The sequence below is a fragment of the Phasianus colchicus genome, chromosome 26, assembly GCF_987193195.1.
Source record: "Phasianus colchicus chromosome 26, bPhaCol1.hap1.1, whole genome shotgun sequence".
Taxonomy (NCBI): domain Eukaryota; kingdom Metazoa; phylum Chordata; class Aves; order Galliformes; family Phasianidae; genus Phasianus; species Phasianus colchicus.
Window position 1 is genome coordinate 2,017,763 of NC_143461.1, and position 19,740 is coordinate 2,037,502.

General features: G+C 64.0%; 2 protein-coding genes across 6 annotated transcripts in view; one reads left to right on the forward strand and one right to left on the reverse strand.

Moving 5' to 3' along the window:
- Positions 1–5,960: 5,960 nt before the first annotated feature.
- FZD2 (frizzled class receptor 2) lies at positions 5,961–7,941 on the reverse strand. The gene has a single exon (XM_031601007.2). The coding sequence runs from the start codon at positions 7,761–7,763 to the stop codon at positions 6,087–6,089; it is 1,677 nt and encodes a 558-aa protein (XP_031456867.1). The 5' UTR covers positions 7,764–7,941; the 3' UTR covers positions 5,961–6,086.
- A 5,291-nt stretch (positions 7,942–13,232) lies between these two features.
- GPATCH8 (G-patch domain containing 8) overlaps positions 13,233–19,740 on the forward strand; it is a 29,979-nt gene continuing 23,471 nt past the window's right edge. For 2 of the 5 annotated variants that reach the window (XM_031600993.2, XM_090125363.1), the window contains exons 1-2: positions 13,293–13,356; positions 19,363–19,437. Coding sequence is in view for 1 of the 5 variants with exons in the window: in XM_031600991.2 (XP_031456851.2) it covers positions 13,312–13,356; positions 19,363–19,437 (120 nt within the window). In the remaining 4 variants the exon portion in view is untranslated. Of the gene's footprint in view, positions 13,357–19,356; positions 19,438–19,740 lie in introns of those variants that run through there. The other 3 variants (XM_031600991.2, XM_090125365.1, XM_090125364.1) reach the window with 3 other exon arrangements.

Sequence of the window (19,740 nt, forward strand, 5' to 3'; positions counted from 1 at the left end):
ACATCTCATGCCCCACAATCCCATCCCATCCCACCCCCACACCTCACACCCCGTATCCCACACCCCATATCCCCATACACATATCCCATACCCCACCCCCATCACGCTCCCCCATGCTGTGGCTCTGCCCCACACCGCTCACCCCACAGCCCAGGGCCGCCCCCAGCCCCGCTGCAACCCCTGATCCCATCACTGCCCCCACATCCCATCACTGCCCCCCCACCCCCCATAGTTGCCCCCACATCCCATAATTGCCCCCAGTCCCCCATCACCGTCCCCCACCCCACACCCTATAAGGCGGTTCGCTCCTCGGGCTCGGATCGCCTCCGGATTAATGAATGGGCGCAGCTGCAGAAAAGCCCCAAAAGCGAAAGCGGGGATTGTGGAGCCCCAGAAGTGGGATTTGGGATCACAGAACTCCAGAGATGGGATTTGGGATCCCGGACCCCCACCGTTCGTGGGGCGGGCGGGCGCAGCCCCACGGAGCGGCACGGAGGCTCGGATTTGGGGCGTTTCGTTCCTCCGGCCGTGTGGGGTCGGGGGCTGCGCGGGGGGGGGGCGGGACGCGAAGTGCGAGAAATTGGGGTTGGGGCGAGGAGAAACCGCTATGGAGGAGGGGAGGAAAAATGGGGAGGAGGGACAAGGAGAGAAATGGGGGAGAGAGAGAAAGGGGCGGGGGGGGGGGGCGAGGGGATGGGGGAGAGGGAGGAAAAAACGGAGGGAAAAAAAGGGGAAAAAAAGAAAAAATGAGGAAAATAAAAAAGAAAATGGAAAAGAGAAAAGGAAAAATAAAGTCGAGGGGAAAAAAGAAACAAGAAAAAGAAAAATAGGGGAAAAAGAATAAATTTAAAAAGAGGGGGAAAAAAAAAGAAGAAAATGAAGAAGAGAAAAAAGAATAAGAGAAAAAGGGAGGAAAAAAGGAAAAATAATAAAAAGGGAAAAAAAAAAAAAGAGAGAGAGAAATGAGAAAATAAAAAGGAGAGGGAAGCGAAGCGCCGGGCGGCAGCGGGGCTCAGCCCCACACACAGATCCCAAACCCGACCCACGGCCCCACAGCTTCTCCTCCTCCTGCTGCTCCGCCCCACTGCTGCCAGCTGGGCGGCTGCACTGCGAGCCTCCGGCCGTGGGGGAACCGCCAGCAGTGGGGGAACGGCCATCAATGGGGACCTCCATCAATGGGGACCTCCATCAATGGGGACCTCCATCAATGGGGACCTCCATCAGTGGGGGCTTCCACGAGTGAGAGCCTCCGTCAGCACGAGCCTCAAACGGTGGAACCTCCACCACTGGGAACCTCTACCAATGGGATTTCCAGCAGTGCAAACCTCCATCAGTGGGGGAACCTCCATCAAAGGGAACTGCCATTAGTGGGAACCTCCATCAATAGGGGAATCTTCATTAATGGGAACCTCCATCAGCAGGAACCTCCATCAATGGGGGAACCTCCATCAATGGGAATTTCCATTAGTGGGAACCTCCATTAATGGGGGAACCTCCATTAATGTGAAACTCCATCAGTGGGGGAATCTCCATTAATGGGAAACTTCATCAGCAGGAACCTCCATCAATGGGGGAACATACATCAAAGCAAATTTCCATTAGTGGGAACCTCCATCAATAGGGAAACCTCCATTAATGGGAACCTCCATCAGCAGGAACCTCCATCAGAAGGGGAACCTCCATCAGTGGGGGAATCTCCATTAATGGGAACCTCCATCAGTGGGGGAATCTCCATTAATGGGAACCTTCATCAGCAGGAATCTCCATCAATGAGGGAACCTCCATCAATGGGAACTTCCATTAGTGGGAACCTCCATCAATGGGAATCTCTATCAATAGGGGAACCTCCATCAATATGAGCCTTTGTCAATGGGAACCTCCATCAGTGGTAGAACCTCCATCAGTGGGAACTTCCACCAGTGGGAAGCTGTCAGTGGGAACTGCCCTTCCATCAGCACTTCCATCAGTGGGGGAACCTCCGCCAACGGGCACCTCCAGCCTGCATCCGTGGGAACCTCGTCAGCGTGAGCCTCCATTAATGGGAAACCCCATCAATGGGGGAACCTCCATTAGCTGGGGAACCCAAATCAGTGGGAATCTCCATCAGTGGAGGGACTTCCATGAGTGAGAATCTCCATCAGTACCAACCTGCACCAATGGGAACCTCCATCATGGAGGGAACCTCCATCAGTGGGGACCTGCATCAATGGGGACCTGCATCATTGGGGACCTGCATCATTGGGGACCTGCATCATTGGGGACCTGCATCAATAGGGAACCTGCATCAGTGGGGAACCTCCATCAATGGGGACCTGCATCAATAGGGAACCTGCATCAATGGGGACCTGCATCAATGGGGACCTCCATCAATGGGGACCTCCATCATGGGAAGAACCTCCATCAGTGGGATCCTTCCATCATTGGGAACCTCCTCAGTGGGAACCTACATCAGTGGGGACACATCTATTGTAGGGAAACCTCAGTGACAGGGAAAACGTCGGTCATGGGGAAACTGATGGGGGAACCTCCATGTTGGTGAGACCCTGTTGTGAAGAAGCCTCCGTCCTGGGGAAGCTCATAATGGGGGAACCTCCGTCAGTGGGCAGGGCTCCATCAAGGAGGAGAGCTCCAGCGCAGGACAAACCTGCACTGTGGGGAGACCTCCAGCAGGGAGGGACCTCCATCACCGGGGAAACCTCCATCAGGGGGACGTTTCCATCACGAGGGAACCTCTGATGTGGGGAGCGACCATGGGGGGGGGGATCCTCTGTCACAGAGGAAACCTCCATTGCGGGGCAGCCTCAGTCTGGGGAAACCTCCATCGCCGGGACACCTCCGGGAGGGGGGAGCTCTGCGAGGGGCAGCTCGTGGCGCAGAGAAGCCCCGTGGCAGAGGAGCAGCCCCCATCAGGGATCCCCTCCTTGCACGCTCCCCCTCCTTATGCCCCCACCCCCCTCTCAGCGCCGCTCTCCCCCCTCGCGCACCCCGCGCTCCCCCCGCGCCTCTTGAGCAATAAGGCTGGGATTAATAAAGCCGCCGAGCCCTCCCTAATGGACTCCAGCTGCAAAAACATTCCCTGCATTCAGAGGCTGCTCTGTCTCCGGAGCTCCGCGCGCTGCTCAGCCCCGGCCGAATTCCTGCCCGGCCCCCGCGGGACAGCTGGGCCGGAAAAGCCAGCGTGGATGGCGGCCGTGGGGAGGGGGTGTGGGGATGTGGGGGGTGGGACGGGCGGGGGGTGCTGGGTGGGGGCGCTGCGGTACCCATGGGTGCGAGGAGGGAGGTGCTGGGCCGCCCCCCGCGTCCGTCTGTCCCTCGCTACCTTTCTGTGTCCATCCATCCCATGTCCATCCTCCCCACATCCATCCTCCCACAGCCACCCATCCCCTGTGCATCCACCCTATGTCCATCCACCCTATGTCCATCTGTCCAGTGTCCATGAATCCCGTGTCCACCCATCCCATATCCACCCATCCCATATCCACCCATCCCATATCCATCCATCCATCCCATATCCAGCCAGCCAGCCCATATTCCACCCATTCCATGTCCACACATCCCATATCCATCCATCTATCCCATATCCATCCATCCCATATCCATCCATCCCATATCCATCCATCCCATGTCCACCCATCCCATATCCATCCATCCCATATCCATCAATCCCATGTCCACCCATCCCATATTCCACCCATCCCATATCCATCCATCCTGCACCACCTGCTTGTATCCATGCAGTGTCCACCTGTCCCTGTCCATCCTATGTCTGCCTGTCCCGTGTCGACCCACCTCGTGCCCACCCACCCTGTATCCATCCATCCCACATCAGTCTATCCGTATCCGTCCACGCCGTGTCCATCTGTCCCGCGTCCATCTGTCCCCTGTCCACCTACCCCACGTCTATCAGCCCACGTCCGCCTGCCCCCCGCCCCCCATTCCCATCCACCCCTCCCGCGCCCACCCCATCATCCCTGGGCAAACAGGGGACAGGCGATGCGCCGAGCCCCAGCCCATCGCCCTGCCCCATCCCCTCGCCGCGGACGTGGGCTGGATGTGGGGCACCAGCTCTGCCCGCTCCCATCCTGCCTTCTCCAGGATGGGCGACGCTGCGGGGAGGGGAATGGGGACGGGAGATGGAGGAACCCAGGGACGTGGGGACGCCGCCACCCCATAGCGCTGCAAGCCGAGCAGCCCCATAGCGCCGCGCTGCCCCACATCACCGGACCAAACCCCAGGTGAGGCGCTGGGCCGGCCGGGCGCTGCGGGGCGATGGGGGCAGGGCTTTCATCGGGCTCTGCTGCGCCGGGCAGCTGAGCAAACAGCGCGGGGCTCCGCAGCGGACATCAAAGCCTGCGCCGAGCGGCTCGTGGCGTTGGCTGCCCTTTGCTTTGCTCCAACACGACGGCAGGACGGGGTCAGGGCGGCCACGCGGCCCCAAACCCACCGCGGACCCCCGGGGTCCTGTGGGCAGCGCCGGGCCGGCACCCATCGTCACAGCGCGGAGCTCTGCGCTCCCGCTTGGGCGCGGGCAGAGCTGAGCCCCATCCCTGCGGCGCCCCAGGGCCGGCTGGACGCGGGCTGCCCGTCGTGTGGGCGCTTAAAGGACGCGCAAGGTGAACCCTGCCGCTCCTCCCTACCCCCAAAACTCCCCAATAAACCCCTGTGAGCCCCCGGCCCGCTCAGCCCCCCCCCCCCCCCCCGCAGGACTGCAGGGCCCCTCAGCTCTGCCAGAACCCGCATTGCTGCCCGTGGCCTCACCCCGTGCCCAGCGATGCTTTCAGCCCCAAGCAGAGCCCTGCAGCCCCGCAGCTCTGAACGCAGGACCCCCCCGCAGCCCCCAGCCCCACACCTCCGCACAGCTGGGGGGGTTGGGGCCAAACCCCATCCGACCCATTGGGTTGTGCCCCCCAAGGCACAGAAGGAAGCGGGGCACCAAACCTCGGCCCCTCACGGTGGGCCCCCCCAGCACAGCTCTGCCGGCCCCCCCGCCCCCCCCAGCTCATCGCTGGAAAATCCAGCCGGATCCAAGGAGCTTTTCCTTTCCAAAATGTGCTGGAGACGTGCGAGGCGCTGCCGTAACCCCTTCGGGTCCTTCCTGCCCCAAACCCGGCACGTCTCATCCATGGGGCACGCAGGGGTTGGGGACCCACGGGTGCTGCCGGCCCTTTTGGGAAGGGAAAGGGAAAATCCCACTCTGGCTGCACCACGAAGACCCCGCAGGGCTTTGGGGCTGCTGAGCACTGAGCCCAGCCCCGCTCTGCTCAGGACAAACTTTTTTCCGCCCCGCAGCACAGCGATGCCGTGAGGACGGCCCCAAAACTCCACGTTTTCAGCCCAAATCGCAGAGCTGTCCCCGCTGGGATTCCTCCACGTGTCTCCCAGCTCCTGCAGCCCTAATCCTGCCGAAAATGCCAGCTATTTCCTCGGGGCCGAGGCTGCGCCCCGCGTCGGGAGGAGCCCCGCAGCGGGGAATCCTCTGCGTTCGCTGAAATTTAGGTTGTTCTTTTTCTTTTTTCCCCTTTTTTCCCCCCCTTCTGCAAAAGCTCTTTGTCTGCAGCCGGAGGAGCCGCACAGCGATGGCCCCAAAGGCGGCCCTGCGCCGCCCCAACCCCAGGAAATAAAACAGAGCCGTGAGCAGAACAGCAGCGCTTGTTTCACTCTCTGTATTTGCAGTTGCAGAGGTGGGGAGGACGCAGCAGGAGAGGCCCAAGGAGAGCCCCAAACACAGCCCGGCTCCTGGGCAGGCAGCCAGAAAAGCACACAGTGACAGCACGGCGCTTTCTGCTCCTTTTCTGCTCCCCATTCCTGCCTGCTGGCTCTGTGGCAGCCCGGAGGTGAGCGCCCGGCCGGGGCCAGCAGCGCCCAGCACTTGGCTTTGGCTTCTTCCCCCCCCTTTTTTTTTTTCTTTTCTTTTCTTTAAATAGAAATATATAATTAAATTTACAAGTGCTATTTACAGGTTTAATTACAAAAAAAAAAACAAAAAACCAACCAAACAAAAAAAAAATAACTCAAAGAGAAAGAGAGAAAGAGGGAGATGGGGAGAGAGGCAGCCCTTTGCCCGCAGGGCCCGCAGCCCGCCCTGCTCACACCGTGGTCTCGCCCTGCCTGCTGTTGGTGAGCCGCGTGTAAAACTTCCTCCACGAGTGCAGCGTTTTGCCCGACCAGATCCAGAAGCCCGAGGTGATGCCCACGATGAGGGTCATGAGGTACTTGATCATGTAGACGGTGAAGTCCGGCGTCATGCGGGGCGTGAAGTGCAGCGGGCAGGGGATGGCCAGGCTCTTGCAGTGCTGGCTGATCCAGCTGCGCTCCCAGTGCTGGCGGAAGGCCTGCTCGTAGAAGTAGCAGGCGATGACGATGGTGGCCGGCACGGTGTAGAGCACGCTGAACACCCCGATGCGCACCATCAGGCGCTCCAGCTTCTCCGTCTTGGTGCCGCCGTGCTTCATGATGGTGCGGATGCGGAAGAGGGAGACGAAGCCGGCCAGCAGGAAGGAGGTGCCGATGAAGAGGTAGACGAAGAGCGGCGCCAGCACGAAGCCCCGCAGCGGGTCGATGCTGTTGAGCCCCACGAAGCAGACGCCGCTCAGCAGGTCGCCGTCGATCTGCCCCATGGCCAGGATGGTGATGGTCTTGACGGCCGGCACGGCCCAGGCGGCCAGGTGGAAGTACTGCGAGTTGGCCTCGATGGCCTCGTGGCCCCACTTCATGCCGGCGGCCAGGAACCAGGTGAGGGACAGGATGACCCACCAGATGGAGCTGGCCATGCTGAAGAAGTAGAGCATCATGAAGAGGATGGTGCAGCCCTCCTTCTTGGTGCCCTGCACCACCGTGCGGTAGCCGTCCTCCTGGAAGCGCTCGTTGCACACCACGCGCTCCTGCAGCACGAAGCCGGCGATGTAAGCCACAGACACCATGGTGTAGCAGCCCGACAGGAAGATGATGGGCCGCTCGGGGTAACGGAAGCGCTGCATGTCCACCAGGTAGGTGGTGACGGTGAAGAAGGTGGAGGCGCAGCACAGCACGGACCAGACCAGGATCCAGACGCGGGCGAAGCGGATCTCGTCCTCGTTGAAGAACATGTGGCCGTCGGGCCGGGCCGGCTCGCAGGGCGCCGCGCAGTCCTTCTCGCCCAGGAACTTGTAGTTCAGGTACCCGGGCACCTTCAGCGCCCGCGGGCAGTGGAACGGCCGCTCCGGCGTGGCGTAGCGCGGCGCTCCGGGGGTGCCGTGCGCGACGGGAGGCGCGGCGCTGGTGAGCAGCGCCGCCGAGGAGCCGCCGTCCTCCGAGTGGTTCTGCCCCACGCAGATCTGCTCGGCGCCGTGCCGGGGGAAGTTCTCGCAGCGCAGCCGCTCGGGCCACTGGAAGCCGAATTTGTTCATCAGCGCCTCGCAGCCCTGCCGGGCGCGCTCGCAGATGGAGCGGCAGGGCGGGATGGCCTGCTCCAGCACCGTGCACACCGGGGCGTACATGGAGCACAGGAAGAACTTGAGCTCCAGCGAGCACTGCACCTTGACCAGCGGGTAGAACTGGTGCACCTCCAGCCCCGCGTCCTCCTGGTTGGTGTGGCCCAGCAGGTTGGGCATGATGGTCTGGTTGTAGGCGATGTCGGTGCACAGCGGGATGGAGATGGGCTGGCAGAAGCCGTGGTCGGGCACGGAGATGCCCTTCTCGCCGTGCGGCTGTCCCCGGCTCGGCGCCGCGCTCAGCCCCGCCAGCAGCACGGCCAGGACGGGCAGCGCGCCGGGGGCGGCCCGCATGGCGCCGGGGGGGTCCGCGCGCCGCCCGGCGGCCCCGCGCTCGCCGAGCCCCGCTCCCAGCGCGGCCCTATCGCGCCGTATCGCGGGCTATCGCGCCCTATCGCGCCCTATCGCGCCCTATCGCGCCCGCAGCCTCCGCCGCGCTCCCACCCGCCGCCTTTGTGCGGGGCGCCGCCGCGGACCCGCCGGGAGGAGCGGCCCCCCCCCGCCCCGCCCCCCGCCCCGCCAATCGCAGCCCGCTCCGCGCACGCCCCGCCCCCCCCTGCGGGCCCCCCCCGCCCCCGGGGTCCCCCGCCCCTCCCCGTCCCCCCCCGCAAAAACTTTTCGGCGCTGTAAAACTTCTCCCCCTCCCCCGCGGCCCCCCGGCCGGACCCCCCCGGGCCGATCCGGGGGCACGAAGCGACTTCTGCGGCGACTTTCTCGAGTGCCCCCCCCGCAAAGTGCCGCTCGGAGCCCCGCCGTCCCCGGCCCCCCCCCCGCCCCGCGCCGCTCCGTGCGTTGCGGACACCTCGACCCCAAAGCGGAGCTCGGCGGGGCGGCGCCGTCGGGGGGGGTTCAGCCCCGGGGGGGGGGAACGGAGACCCTCGGCGGCGGCTCGCGCCCCCCGCCCCCCTCCGTCGCCGTCCGCTCGGCCGTAGCCGCGCGCAGAAGCCCCGCTCGGGGGGCCCCAGAGCCTTTCACGGCGTAATTGAAACCATTGCGCGGCTGCGGGGCGGGGGGAGGGGCGGGGGGGCGGCGGGCGGAGCGGAACCCCGCGGCCCCGCGTGGGACCCCCGGTGTCGTCCCCCGGCGGTGGTGGCGGTGGGGACCCGGCCGGGCCGACCCGGCTCTCGGGGTCCGTTCGGAACGCGTTCGGGGTTGGGCTGCGTCGGGGGGGGGAACGCCGGCGTCTGGGCCCCCTCCCCTCCTGCCGGCGCTGGGGGCAGCGTGCGGGCAGCCGGAGCCCCGCGGGGGCAGCGGGACGGGATGGGCACCGAGACCGCGGGGAGGGATGCGGCCGGGAGATCCGCCGTGCGAAAGTGGGGGGCAGAACGGGGGCGGGGCGGGGGGCTGCGATGGGAGCCACGGGGCTCGGGAACGGCCCCCGGCGCGGCTTTGCTTCACACTTAAGAGCCGCTAATCAAAACCAGGCGCTCACGGTGTCGGGCGGGGGGGGGTGGGGAACAGAAGACGGGGGGGGCGGCGTGGGCATCGGAGCCGACACGTGTCCGCACACACATGTGCACACACACACACACACACACACACACACACACACGTGTGCACGCCTACGGGGCCGTACGCAGCTCGAGGCTCCGCCGCTCCCGTCCTCCGTGACCCCGGCAGAGGCCGGCCGCGGGGGGGCTGCGCTCGGCTCCCGGTGGCCCCGCAGGCGGAGGGGCTCCCGGCCATGTCGGACACGGCCCCGGCGGCGGCCGGCATTCACGGCTCGAGCGGCTCGCGAGCGGAGCGGCGGAATGAAAGGGCGGCTTAAGGGCGGCTTAAGGGCGTCCCGCTGCGCCCCGCGGATGAGCGCCGTCGGGAGAGCCGCGTGCCGCGGTGCGGGGTCGGCGGGGACGGGAGGGAGGGGTGCGGGACACCGAGCTGAGCGACGTGCGGGTCGCGGGACCGGCAGTGGGGCCGGCAGTGGGGCCGGCAGTGGGGCTGGCTGTGGGGCCGGCTGTGGGGCCGGCAGCCCCCAGACACGCGCCGCCGGGCGCAGCTGTCGCTGTCAGCACGCGGTATTTTTAGAGCGGCCGTGCGGGGCCGTGCGGGGCCGCGACCCCACGTGCGGTGCTTTGGGGTCACAGCCGCCCCGCTCCGCCCCCGTTGCGCGGCCCCGCCCGGCTCTGCCGGCTCCGGATCCCCCCTCGGCCGGACGCGGTGCCCCCGGCGCTGCCGTCCCCTCGCGGGGCTCCCGGAGGTCGGCGCCGCGGCACCGCCGTTCCTCTCCGCCTGGGTCCCCGCCAGCGCCGCGCTCCGCGTGACGGGAGGTGAATAAATAGCAGCCCGTCCCTGTCCGCGCTGTGCGCTACGTGACCCCCACGGACCCCCCGTCCTCTTCCCGGGGTGCGAACGGCCTCCGGGACTCAGAGCGCACGGCTCTGCCCGAGGGTGGCCGCAGGGTCCCCCCCGGCTCTGTCCCCAGCCGTGCCAGCGCTGTCCCTGTCACCCTATAGGTTGCGGCGGCCCCATCGCGCCCCAGCCGCCCCCTGCCCGCCAGCCCCGTACAGCCCCGCTGGGGACTCCCCCTGCCCACGGGGACGCCGAGATGTCCCCGCATCCAGTGAGCGTCCGAGGCGCTCCTGTGCCTGGTGGGGGCCACTCCTGTGCCCCGCGGGGCACCCGGCCGTCCCCGTGCCCAGCAGCGTGCAGAAGGCGTGGGTCTGTGCCCAGCAGGACGCGGGTCTGTGCCCAGCAGGAACACTGAGCAGTGCCACGTGCGACCCAAGTGCTGGAGCAGAACCCACACCAGAGAGCGTCCCTATGGGGCACAGCTCTTCCCCATGGGGCACAGCTCATCCTTATGGGGCACAGCTCATCCCCATGGGGCACAGCTCACCCCCATGGGGCACAGCTCATCCTTATGGGGCACAGCTTGTCCCTATGGGGCACAGCTCATCCCCATGGGGCACAGCTCATCCCCATGGGGCACACCTCATCCTTATGGGGCACAGCTCGTCCCTATGGGGCACAGCCCTAGCTGGCACAAGCCCTGGCTGCAGAGCACAGCAGGGGCTGCTCCTTGCTGGCCCCCAACCACTCCATCCCCACACAGAGCTGCCTGGTGCAGCACAGAGGCCCAGGCAACCTGCAGGAAGGGGCCCTGTGCCGCCCCCTGCTCACACACGTGTGCACAAACACACGGGGACCTGGGGGCTGTGCTGTGCTGTGGGCTGTGCACGCTGGCACACTCGCAGTGCCCTGCATGTACTGTTGTGTGGAAGGCTCACACTTAAGGACAGTCACACACCCGGATCACATCAGCCCTGCTGCTGCAGGCAGGCTGGGAGCACAAATCTGGCATGAAGGGAAACTGAGGCACGGACTGAGGGAAGGCAGGAGCCACTTCTGTCCTGTCTGAGCCACGCTCGAGGGCACCAAGGTCAGCTTGGGTGGCATCATGGAGGCACCAACCCTGCGTGGGGGCACCTTGGGGGGCTGTGTGCCCCACAGCACTGCAGGCACGAGCACCAGTGGACGATGGGGGGCTGTGCCCAGCAGTGATGGGAGGCACCAGAAGGAAGCCATCAGATGGGACCTGGGCCGTGGCTGAGACCCCACGGCTCTGAGCCACCCTGCCTGTGGGGCTGCTCCCCTGTGCTGTGCCCCCAGTCCCTGTGGGGCCTCACACATCCCTCACCCCACAGCTGCTTCTCCTGGCCTCGTCCCGGCAGCCCCACACATGGCTGGGGGGCCACAGAGTGCTGGGGGTCCCACGGTGTGGGTGGGGGTCTTGTGGGGTGGGTGGAGGTCTCATGGTGTGGGTGGGGATCCAGTGATGTGAGTGGAGGTCCAATGGTGTGGGTGGGGGTCCCAAGATGTGGGGGTCCCACAGTGCAGATGGGGATCCCATGATGTGGGTGGGGGTCCTACAGTACTGTGGGGGTCTCGTGGGGTGGGTGGGAGTCCCATGGTGTGGGTGGGTGTCCCATGATATGAGTGGGGGTCCCATAATGTGGGTGGGAGTCCCATGATGTGGGTGGGGGCTCCACAATGTGGGGGTCCCACGGTTCAGATGGGGATCTCATGGTGTGGGTGGGGGTCCTACAGTACTGTAGGGGTCTCGTGGGGTGGGTGGGAGTCTCATGGTGCGGGTGGGTGTCCTATGATGTGTGGGGGTCCCATTATGTGGGTGGGGGTCCCATGGCGTGGGTAGGGATCCCACAGCACTGAGGGGGTCCCATGGAGTGGGTGGGAGTCCCATAGTGTGGGTGGGTGTCCCATGATTTGAATGGGGCTACCATGATGTGGGTGTGGCTCCTACGGTGTGGGGGTCCCACGGTGCAGATGGGGGTCCCATGGTGTGGGTGGGGGTCCCATGGGGTGGATGGGGATCCCATAATGTGAGTGGGAATCCCACGATGTGGATGAGGGGCCCATGATGTGAGTGGGGGTACCATGACGTGGGTGGGGGTCCCACAGTGCAGATGGGGGTCACATGGGGTGGGTGGGAATACTACAGTATGGTTGGTGTCCCATGGTGTGGGTGGGTGGGTGGGGGTCCCTCAGTGTGGACGTAGGTTCCATGATGTGGGTGAGGGTCCCATAATGTGACTGGGGATCCCATGGGATGGGTGGGGGTTCCTTGGCATGGGTGAGGGTCCCTTATGGGGTGTGAGTGGGGATCCCACGATGTGGATGAAGGATCTGTGATGTGGGTGGGGGTCCCATAATGTGAGTGGGGATCCCAAGATGTGGGTGGGGGTCACATGGGGTTGATGGAGATCCCATGATGCGAGTGGGGATCCCATGATGTGGGTGAGAGTCCCGTGATGTGGGTGGGGGTCCCATGGGAGTAGGGGTCCCTTGGCATGGGTGAGGGTCCCTTACGGGGTGTGAGTGGGGGTTCACCATGTGAATGAGGGGCCCACGATGTGGGTGGGGGTCCCATAATGTGAGTGGGGGTCCCAAGATGTGGGCGGGGGTCACATGGGGTGGATGTGGATCCCACGATGTGAATCCCACGATGTGAGTGGGGTCCCACGATGCGGGGGTCCCGCAGTACCCGGGGGTCCCGTGCGGTGCGCGGGGTCCCGCAGCGCCCCCTGCCGCCCGGCCCGCAGCGCCGCCCGCCGCACGATCGCCCCCTGCCGGTCGGTCCGCAGTGGGCGGACTCGCGTCGCGCGCGGCCCGGGGCTCGGCGCCGTGCTGGGGGCGGCCGGCGGGGAGACGCGCTCCGAGCTGCCGGCACGGGGCTGCGCCCAGCGGCTCCGGTGCGGCTGGGGGCGGCGACGAGCCGCACCGGGCCGGTGCCGTTCGGTACCTGTGCAGGATGGGCTCGGCGCGCCTCGGCTCTGCTGGGAGCCGCGCGGCCCACGGGGGCCCTGCAGGCGGTGCGGACGCTCCTTGGAGCGCCCCGAAAGGAGGAGGGGAGGCCCGGCCCCGCTCCGGGCACCGGCGGTGGGACTGGGCGGGCGGACAGACGGCCCGAGCTGCACCGGCGGCACGGCACGGCGCGGCACGGCACCGCGCACCGCCAGCCGCCCCGGGAGAGGACCGCGGGCCCCTCAGCCCCTCGCAGCGAGCTCGTCCGCCTATTGGCTCGCGCCGCCATCACTCGAGAGATCGGAGCGATCCCATTGGCTAGCTGCGAGAGGGCGGGAAGCTTAGCGCCCTCCCCGTGCGCCCCGGGTCGCGCCCTCGCCGCTGCCGGCTGCGCGCACGCGCGAAGCCGGAGGCCGGATGCGGGCTGCGCGCGCAGCCGGGCGGCGGCGCGTGCGCGGAAGCTCTCCGCGACCGGGCCGCCGCGCGCCGCGCATGCGCGGGACGGCGGGCGCGCGGCCGCGGCGCCGAGGGGCGGCGGGAGGAGGAGGAGCGGGGGGGCGGCGCGGGGCCGGGCCGCAAAATGGCCGACAGGTTCTCCCGCTTCAACGAGGACAGGGACTTCCAGGTAACGGCCGCGCCGTCCCGGGCCGGCAGGGCCGTGTGCGAGGGGGGGCGGGGAGCCGCCGGGCCGCCGGCAGCTCGCAGGGCCTGGAGCGTCGGGCCGGGGGGAAACGAAGGGAACGGGAATAACGGGGCGGGGGGGGCAGGGCGGGACGGGGCGGCTGCGGCGGCTGCGATGGCTGGGAAGGGCTGCGATGGGACGGCGGTGGGCGGCTGGCGGGGCGTGGAGGAGCTGATGGCGGTGTGGGGCTGACAGCGCCGGGAGACTGAAGGAGCCGGGGGGGGAGGGGGGCCGCTGGGCCGTGGGAGCGGCGCGGTGGGGGCTGCTGGGCTTCGCTGCTGGGCTTCGCTGCTGGGCTTCGCTGCTGGGCTTCGCTGCTGGGCTTCGCTGCTGGAGCTGCGTGCCCGCCGTGCGAAGGGGTGCGAGAGCTGTGCGGGGCTGCGAGCTGGCGGTGTGCGGCGCCCAGCAACGGAAAGACGGGGAGCTGCTGGAGGGGCTGCGCAGGAGCCGCGAGGATGGCAGGGGCTGCAGCACCAAAGGCAGGCTGGGGGAACCGGGCTTGTTGTGCCTGGAGGAAAGAAGGCTGCGGGGTGAATCATTGCAGCCTTCAGCACCTAAAGGGAGCCTACAGACAGGAGGGGAGTCAGCTCTTGGAAAGGGGAGATAACAGCAGGACAAGGGGAAACGGTTGGAAGTTGAGGGAGGGGAGATTTCAGTTGGATGTCAGGGGGAAGTTCTTTGCTATGAGAGTGGTGAGGTGCTGGAACAGCTGCCCAGAGAGGCTGTGGATGCCCCGTCCATCCCTGGAGGTGTTCAAGGCCAGGTTGGATGGGGCCCTGGGCTGCTGTGAAATGTGGAGGTTGGTGGCCCTGCGTGTGGCAGCAGGTTGGAGCTTCATGGTCCTTGAGGTCCCTTCCAACCCGGCCCTTCTGTGACTCTGTGTCCCTCCAACCAAAGCCGTTCTGTGAGCTGCACTGCTGTTCAGAGCTGGGCAGGGAGGAACCTGCTGGGTTCAATGAGTGCAGAGCTCTGCCCCGCAGGGGAACAAGTGCAGGTGGGGGCTGAGCTGTGCAGGGAGCTGCACTGGGGACGTGGGGGTTGTGGTGGGCGGGGGCTGACCTTGAGCCAGCAGCCTGCCTGGGGGCCGTGAGGTGCATTGTATGGAGTGGTCAGCAGGGTGACGGAGGTTCTCCTGCCCTCTGCTCTGCCCTGGGGAGGCCACATCTGGAATAGCATCCCCAGCTGTGAGATGGGGGCTGGGAGCATCTCCTGCTGAGGAGGGCTGAGCGACCTGGGGCTGTTCAGCCTGGAGAAGAGAAGGCTGAGAGGGGACCTCAGCACTGTGAATACACCCTGAGCTGTGCGCTGTGAGCCGTCCCACACACGGGGTGACTTCATAAAATGCCCCATAATTAGCACTGACACGGTGTGATTCTGCTTGCAGGTTCCTGTTTCGGGCAGGCAGATGTTGGGCTTGAAGATGCATTTCTTGTACTGGTTCCCTTTAGGAGTGGAAGGACAGGGAACCTCACAGTGAGAGCAGGGCAGTGGGCAGCTCCTGGCTGCGCATTGCACAATGTGTGCACACGTGGGTTCTGCTCGCCTTGTTTTCCTTCCTTTGCAGGGCAGTGTGGCTTCACAGAAAGTAATGTAGCAGCAGAACCTGCTCCTGTGTCAGTGTGTGATGTCAGAGGGGAGGCAGCACAGCTCCAGCACTGCGAGCTGCTCTCAGACAATGGCTGCAGAACGAGGGCTGTGTCCGTGCTGGGCATCGTGCTCTGTTGTTTCCCGTGGGCAAACTCTGAGGTGGGCCTTGTGCCATACTAGGTTGATTCCGACTCCTCTGTTCTTTTTTTCTGCGAGTTCCGAAGCGAGGGGATGGGTTTATTTTGTGTGTGCAGCCTTGCTTTGGGGGAAATGGGAAACGGGAAGGGACTCAGAGTGAGTCGGGGTGGTTCTGAGCCTGCAGAGCAAGGGATGCAGAAGTGATGAATTATAGAGGAGCTGCTCAGGTGTCTGCACGGAGCCCTGCTGCTGGGCTGGGGGTTGTGCCTCAGTGCCGTGCTGTGGGGGAGCCCTGCTGCTCCTTTCTCTTTGTTAGCTGCTCCTGGAGGTGAATTCTGACTTTGTGGTCCCCTGTGCTCAGACCGAGGTTGCTGGAGAGAGAGCCTTGTGTGGGATGGAGGAGGACCTGCTGAGCTGTGCTGAGCTGGGTGGGGTGTGCGTGGCACAAACACTGCTTTTGGTCATCGGTGCAAAGCACTGCTTGGAGCTGTGGCAAAATTCAGACTCTGTCGATATGAAGTCATGGCTTTGTGTGTAGGCTCCCTTTGTAAGGCTGCTGGTGTTAAAAAAGCCTTTTCACCCAATTTATAGCGTCTTGATTGCAGGCTTTGGCAGGTGGGCTTGCTTGTCTGGAAGGCTGGGCTCAGCCATTGGGCTCGGAGCAGGGCTGGGATGCAGTGGAGGAGCACTCAGGCTGCATTCTTTGCAGTCTGCTCGTGGTCTTGTGATCTCAGTGAAGCCAAAGGATGTGCAGAGCCCTGAGAAAGGAAGAGAAACAAAAGGTCAGGAGTGCAGTGTGCGGGTCAGAGGGTCCTCGTCACTGGGGAGGAGAGGCAGATGCCTTTGGGTTAGCGATGCAGCAAAAGGAAGCTGTCCCAGGATGGGAAAAACAACACTGAGGGCTGCTCTGGTTTTGTCAGTTGTTTCTTTTCTTCTGGAGAGGCGCTGGCTGGGCTGGCTGGGCAGCACGGGGCTGCCAGGGGTTTGGTTGGGTTTCTGTGCTCCTGATTTGCTCCAGGGAGGTGAGGACAGGTGGGGGCTGCGGGCTGCATGTGGCTCTGTGCTGTTAGGGGGAAAGGGAGAAACCAGCAGCACAACAGGAGGGTGGGGAGGGGGGCAAAGGGGTCAGTGGGGAGATTGGGGGGATGGGTGATGCAGGGCTGCTGCTGTGATTTTCCCTGTTTGTTGTAGCAGGAATGTTACTGTGTGTGTCTGTGTGCTGTGAGTTCCTGCTGGGACACACTGTGTGCTGCTGTCCAGCTGTGCTGCTGCAGCTCTGGGAGCTGAGCACCATGCAGGGCACAGCAGGAGGAGCCGCAGCAGAGTCCTTGCAGGGCTCTGTGCCCCACATCTCTCACAGAACGGGTCCCCTGGCAGGGTTTGCCATAGGGATGTAGCTGGGCACTCCAGCAGGCAGCCCTCTGCATCCCAGGGCAGACATGCAGACGTGCTTCTCTCCTTGTGCTTCCCTCCTTGTGCAGCTCCCAGCACAGCCGTTCTCAGCCCGCCTTCCAGCAGCGTTTTGGGCAGGTGGTTCTGCGGGTTTGGCTGCGCAGAGCTGGGCAGGCAGAAGCCCACGTGAGGACGTGTTGCCCATCACAGCCAGGAGCCACTGCTGGCCGTGGCAGCTGGGCGCTGCTGTCAGAGCAGTGTTAGGGGCTGGGGAGCTGCAGGAGCCGCCCGCCTCTCCCTTGCAATTAAGGGTGCTTCTTTCAAAAGCTGCCAATTTAAATTCCTGTGCCGTAATTGCTGTTGTTGTATCAGCTGGAGAGGTTTTCTCTTGGAGCACTCAGGACGTCAGTGCTGTGTGTTTGCCTACAGTGTGGTTTTGCTGCCACAAACGCTGCGGTGTGGAGGTGTGCGGTGCCCTCAGCTGTGCTCCAGGAGCTCTGCAGGGCGGTGTGCGATGTGCTGGGTGCTGGGGGAGCCTTCCCTGCACATCGCTGCACGAGGATCCTGCTGGCTTGTCGGCTCTCAGCACGCAGCAGCAGAGGGTCTGACTGTGGCTAAGTGGTAACTCGGGCTTTCCAGCTCCCCTCAGCAGCTCGTGCTGCCCTTTTCAGAAGCCCTAACGTTTCCAGGAGAGCTGAGGGTTGGGTGGAGCCTCCGAGGGCGCACGTTGGCCTCCAGAATTCATCATCTTCTGTGCATGTGATGAACTCTGGAGCAGCACCGCTGAGCTGCGCTTTCCTGGAGCTGTTTGGGAGCACAGCTGTGTGTGGTGCAGCCCAGGAATCGCAGACCATCCGTGGCTGTGTGCTGTGGGTTGGTGAGTTCCGGAGGGCAGGGTTGTAGCACCTCGTGTGGGCTGAGCAGCTGGGCTGCGCTCTGCCTGCCTCCTCTCATCCACCTGGGGCTTCTTTGGCCCCTTTTGGCCTTCCTTTGTTAGCGGAGGTGATGAGGGCAGGCAGGGCTGGCTGCTCAGCAGGGCGGCCCTCGTTGGCAGCAGGGCTGTGTGCACAGCAGCCGTAGCAGAAGCTCCTTTTGGTGCTCAGCAGCATTGCTTTGTGGCTGTTCTACCTTTGGTGGGGATGGTTCCCTTCTCTCTTAGAGAGGCGCAGGTCGCAGTGCACGCTCTGTGCTTACAGCCCTTGTTTGCCAGGAGTGCGGGGTGTTCTCAGTACGTCTGGGGTTTAATTGATGGTGAGATTGAAACGTCTTCCTCTGCCTCATTGTCTCAGGGCACGGTGGCACAAAATGGCTCCGTTTGCAGTGCCAGGTCGGAGCGCAGCAAGGCGGCAGATGGAGCTGTGTGGCTTCGGGGCTGCCCCCCTCCAGCTCCCAGGAGCAAGGTCCTGGAAGGGTGCAAATACATCAAGTCAGGCCCAAGTCGATAGCAATGGGATTGTTGGCTCTCAGACGAGCTTGGCTTGCTTTTGGGTTGCTTTGCATTTGGCTTGGATGGGGTTCAGTCTTCGGCATCGCTTCCGGGAGGGGACTTTTGTTTTTGTCAGCAAAGCCTGGGAGCCTCGCTGAGCCTCGCTGCCTTCGCATGGAGCAGGCAGGGCTTGGATGGCACAGGTGACCCAGCTGGCACAGTCAGAGCTGGCTGCAGGCAGCAAGTCATGCTGGGAAGTCAGAAGGGAGAAAAGCCAGCACAGCTCTGTGTTTGCTGTGTCTGTGGTGCTCCTGATCTAAATGCTTTGCGGGTTGCGTTCTTGGATTGATGTTCTGCTATGAGGGGCTGCAGGGAGGATGGCTGCGGGACAGCTGGTGTTTGGGTACGAGCACCAGGTCACGTTCTCTTGGGGCCGGGTCTTGGGGCTGCCTGGCCAGCTGGGAGCACAGCACAGGGGCTTTGGGGGCTGCACTCAGCTGGGAGTACCAGCAGTCCTTTCTCACGTTGGCTTCCTTGCAGCAGAAGCTGGTGCTGATGGAAGGGAGCAGTGATGCTGTGCTTCTCTGCAGTGGCACAGGGTGCTCCTGCTCGGACTGGGGGTGCTGGTGGCTGGGTGCTGCCATGGGTGGGATGCTGTGTGCAGCACTGGGAGTGCTGGCTGCTGGGGGTGCAGCATGAACATCTCCTGTGGGCAAACATGGTTCTCTGTGTTATGGTCTGAGGAATTTGCAGCTTCAGAGAGGCCACAATGGAGACGGTTGTCTTGAAATGGCTGCTGGTGCTGCTGGCTGCTCTCCTGGCTGAGCCCCCAGCACTCAGCATCTCACAGAGCAGGGCAGTGTGCTTCTGCTTGGTTCCATCCCCACTTTGTGCACAGTGCGGTGGAACAGGAGAGCTGCCCTGCTTTGAGAGCAGCGGCCTGCTGTGTTGTGGTGGTGGAAGCAGGCACACAGCCCTGCTGCTGGGCAGGCACAGCTCTGCACTGCTGCCTTGCTGCCGAGTGCTCTGCCCTGCACGGCCCATCTGTGGCACAGGGCTGCAGAGCTCCATACAGCTCAGTGCGTGAGCCAGAACTGCACTGCTAGGGCAGCAGCTCCATCCCACCTGGGTCTGTGGTGCTGCACATCTGTGAGCAGCCAGAAGTGCTGCCATCTCACGTGTTTGATATCTCACGACTTCTGCAATTCACGAGCACGGTTGGGCCGGGTTTCAGAATGCCTTCTTTACAGCCTACGGACTGAGCTGGGCCTGCACTGAGTTTGGTTACGTATTGTGCTGGCAAAACGTACCAGATGAACGTGTGCCCAAACCTGGATCGTGAAATGAGAGCTGTGGGCTGAGCCCGTGTTCTGTGCCATAAAGCTGACCGTCCTCTTCCCTTGCAGGGCAACCACTTCGACCAGTATGAAGAAGGGCACCTGGAGATAGAGCAGGCGTCCCTGGACAAGCCCATCGAATCGGTAAGGCTGTGCTCAGCACCAGCACCCTCCTGCCCCGTGCTGGGCCCCGGGCGCGTTGCTGTGGGCAGGAGGGGCTCCTGGCAGGGCGAGCTGCATGCTGAGCTTGTGTGTGCAGGGCTGCCAGCAGCACTCCTGCACCGTGCCACTGAAGTTCAGTGCCGTACTTCAGAACTGACCTGACCCACTCAGAGCCGTTAGGTTGTTTTATGTTTCTGCCAAAGAATCAGTTTAATTCTCAGCAGACCCGCAGGGATAGCGTAGCAGAGTGCATTCTGATCCCCTTCAGCCCGTGTTTTTTGGCTG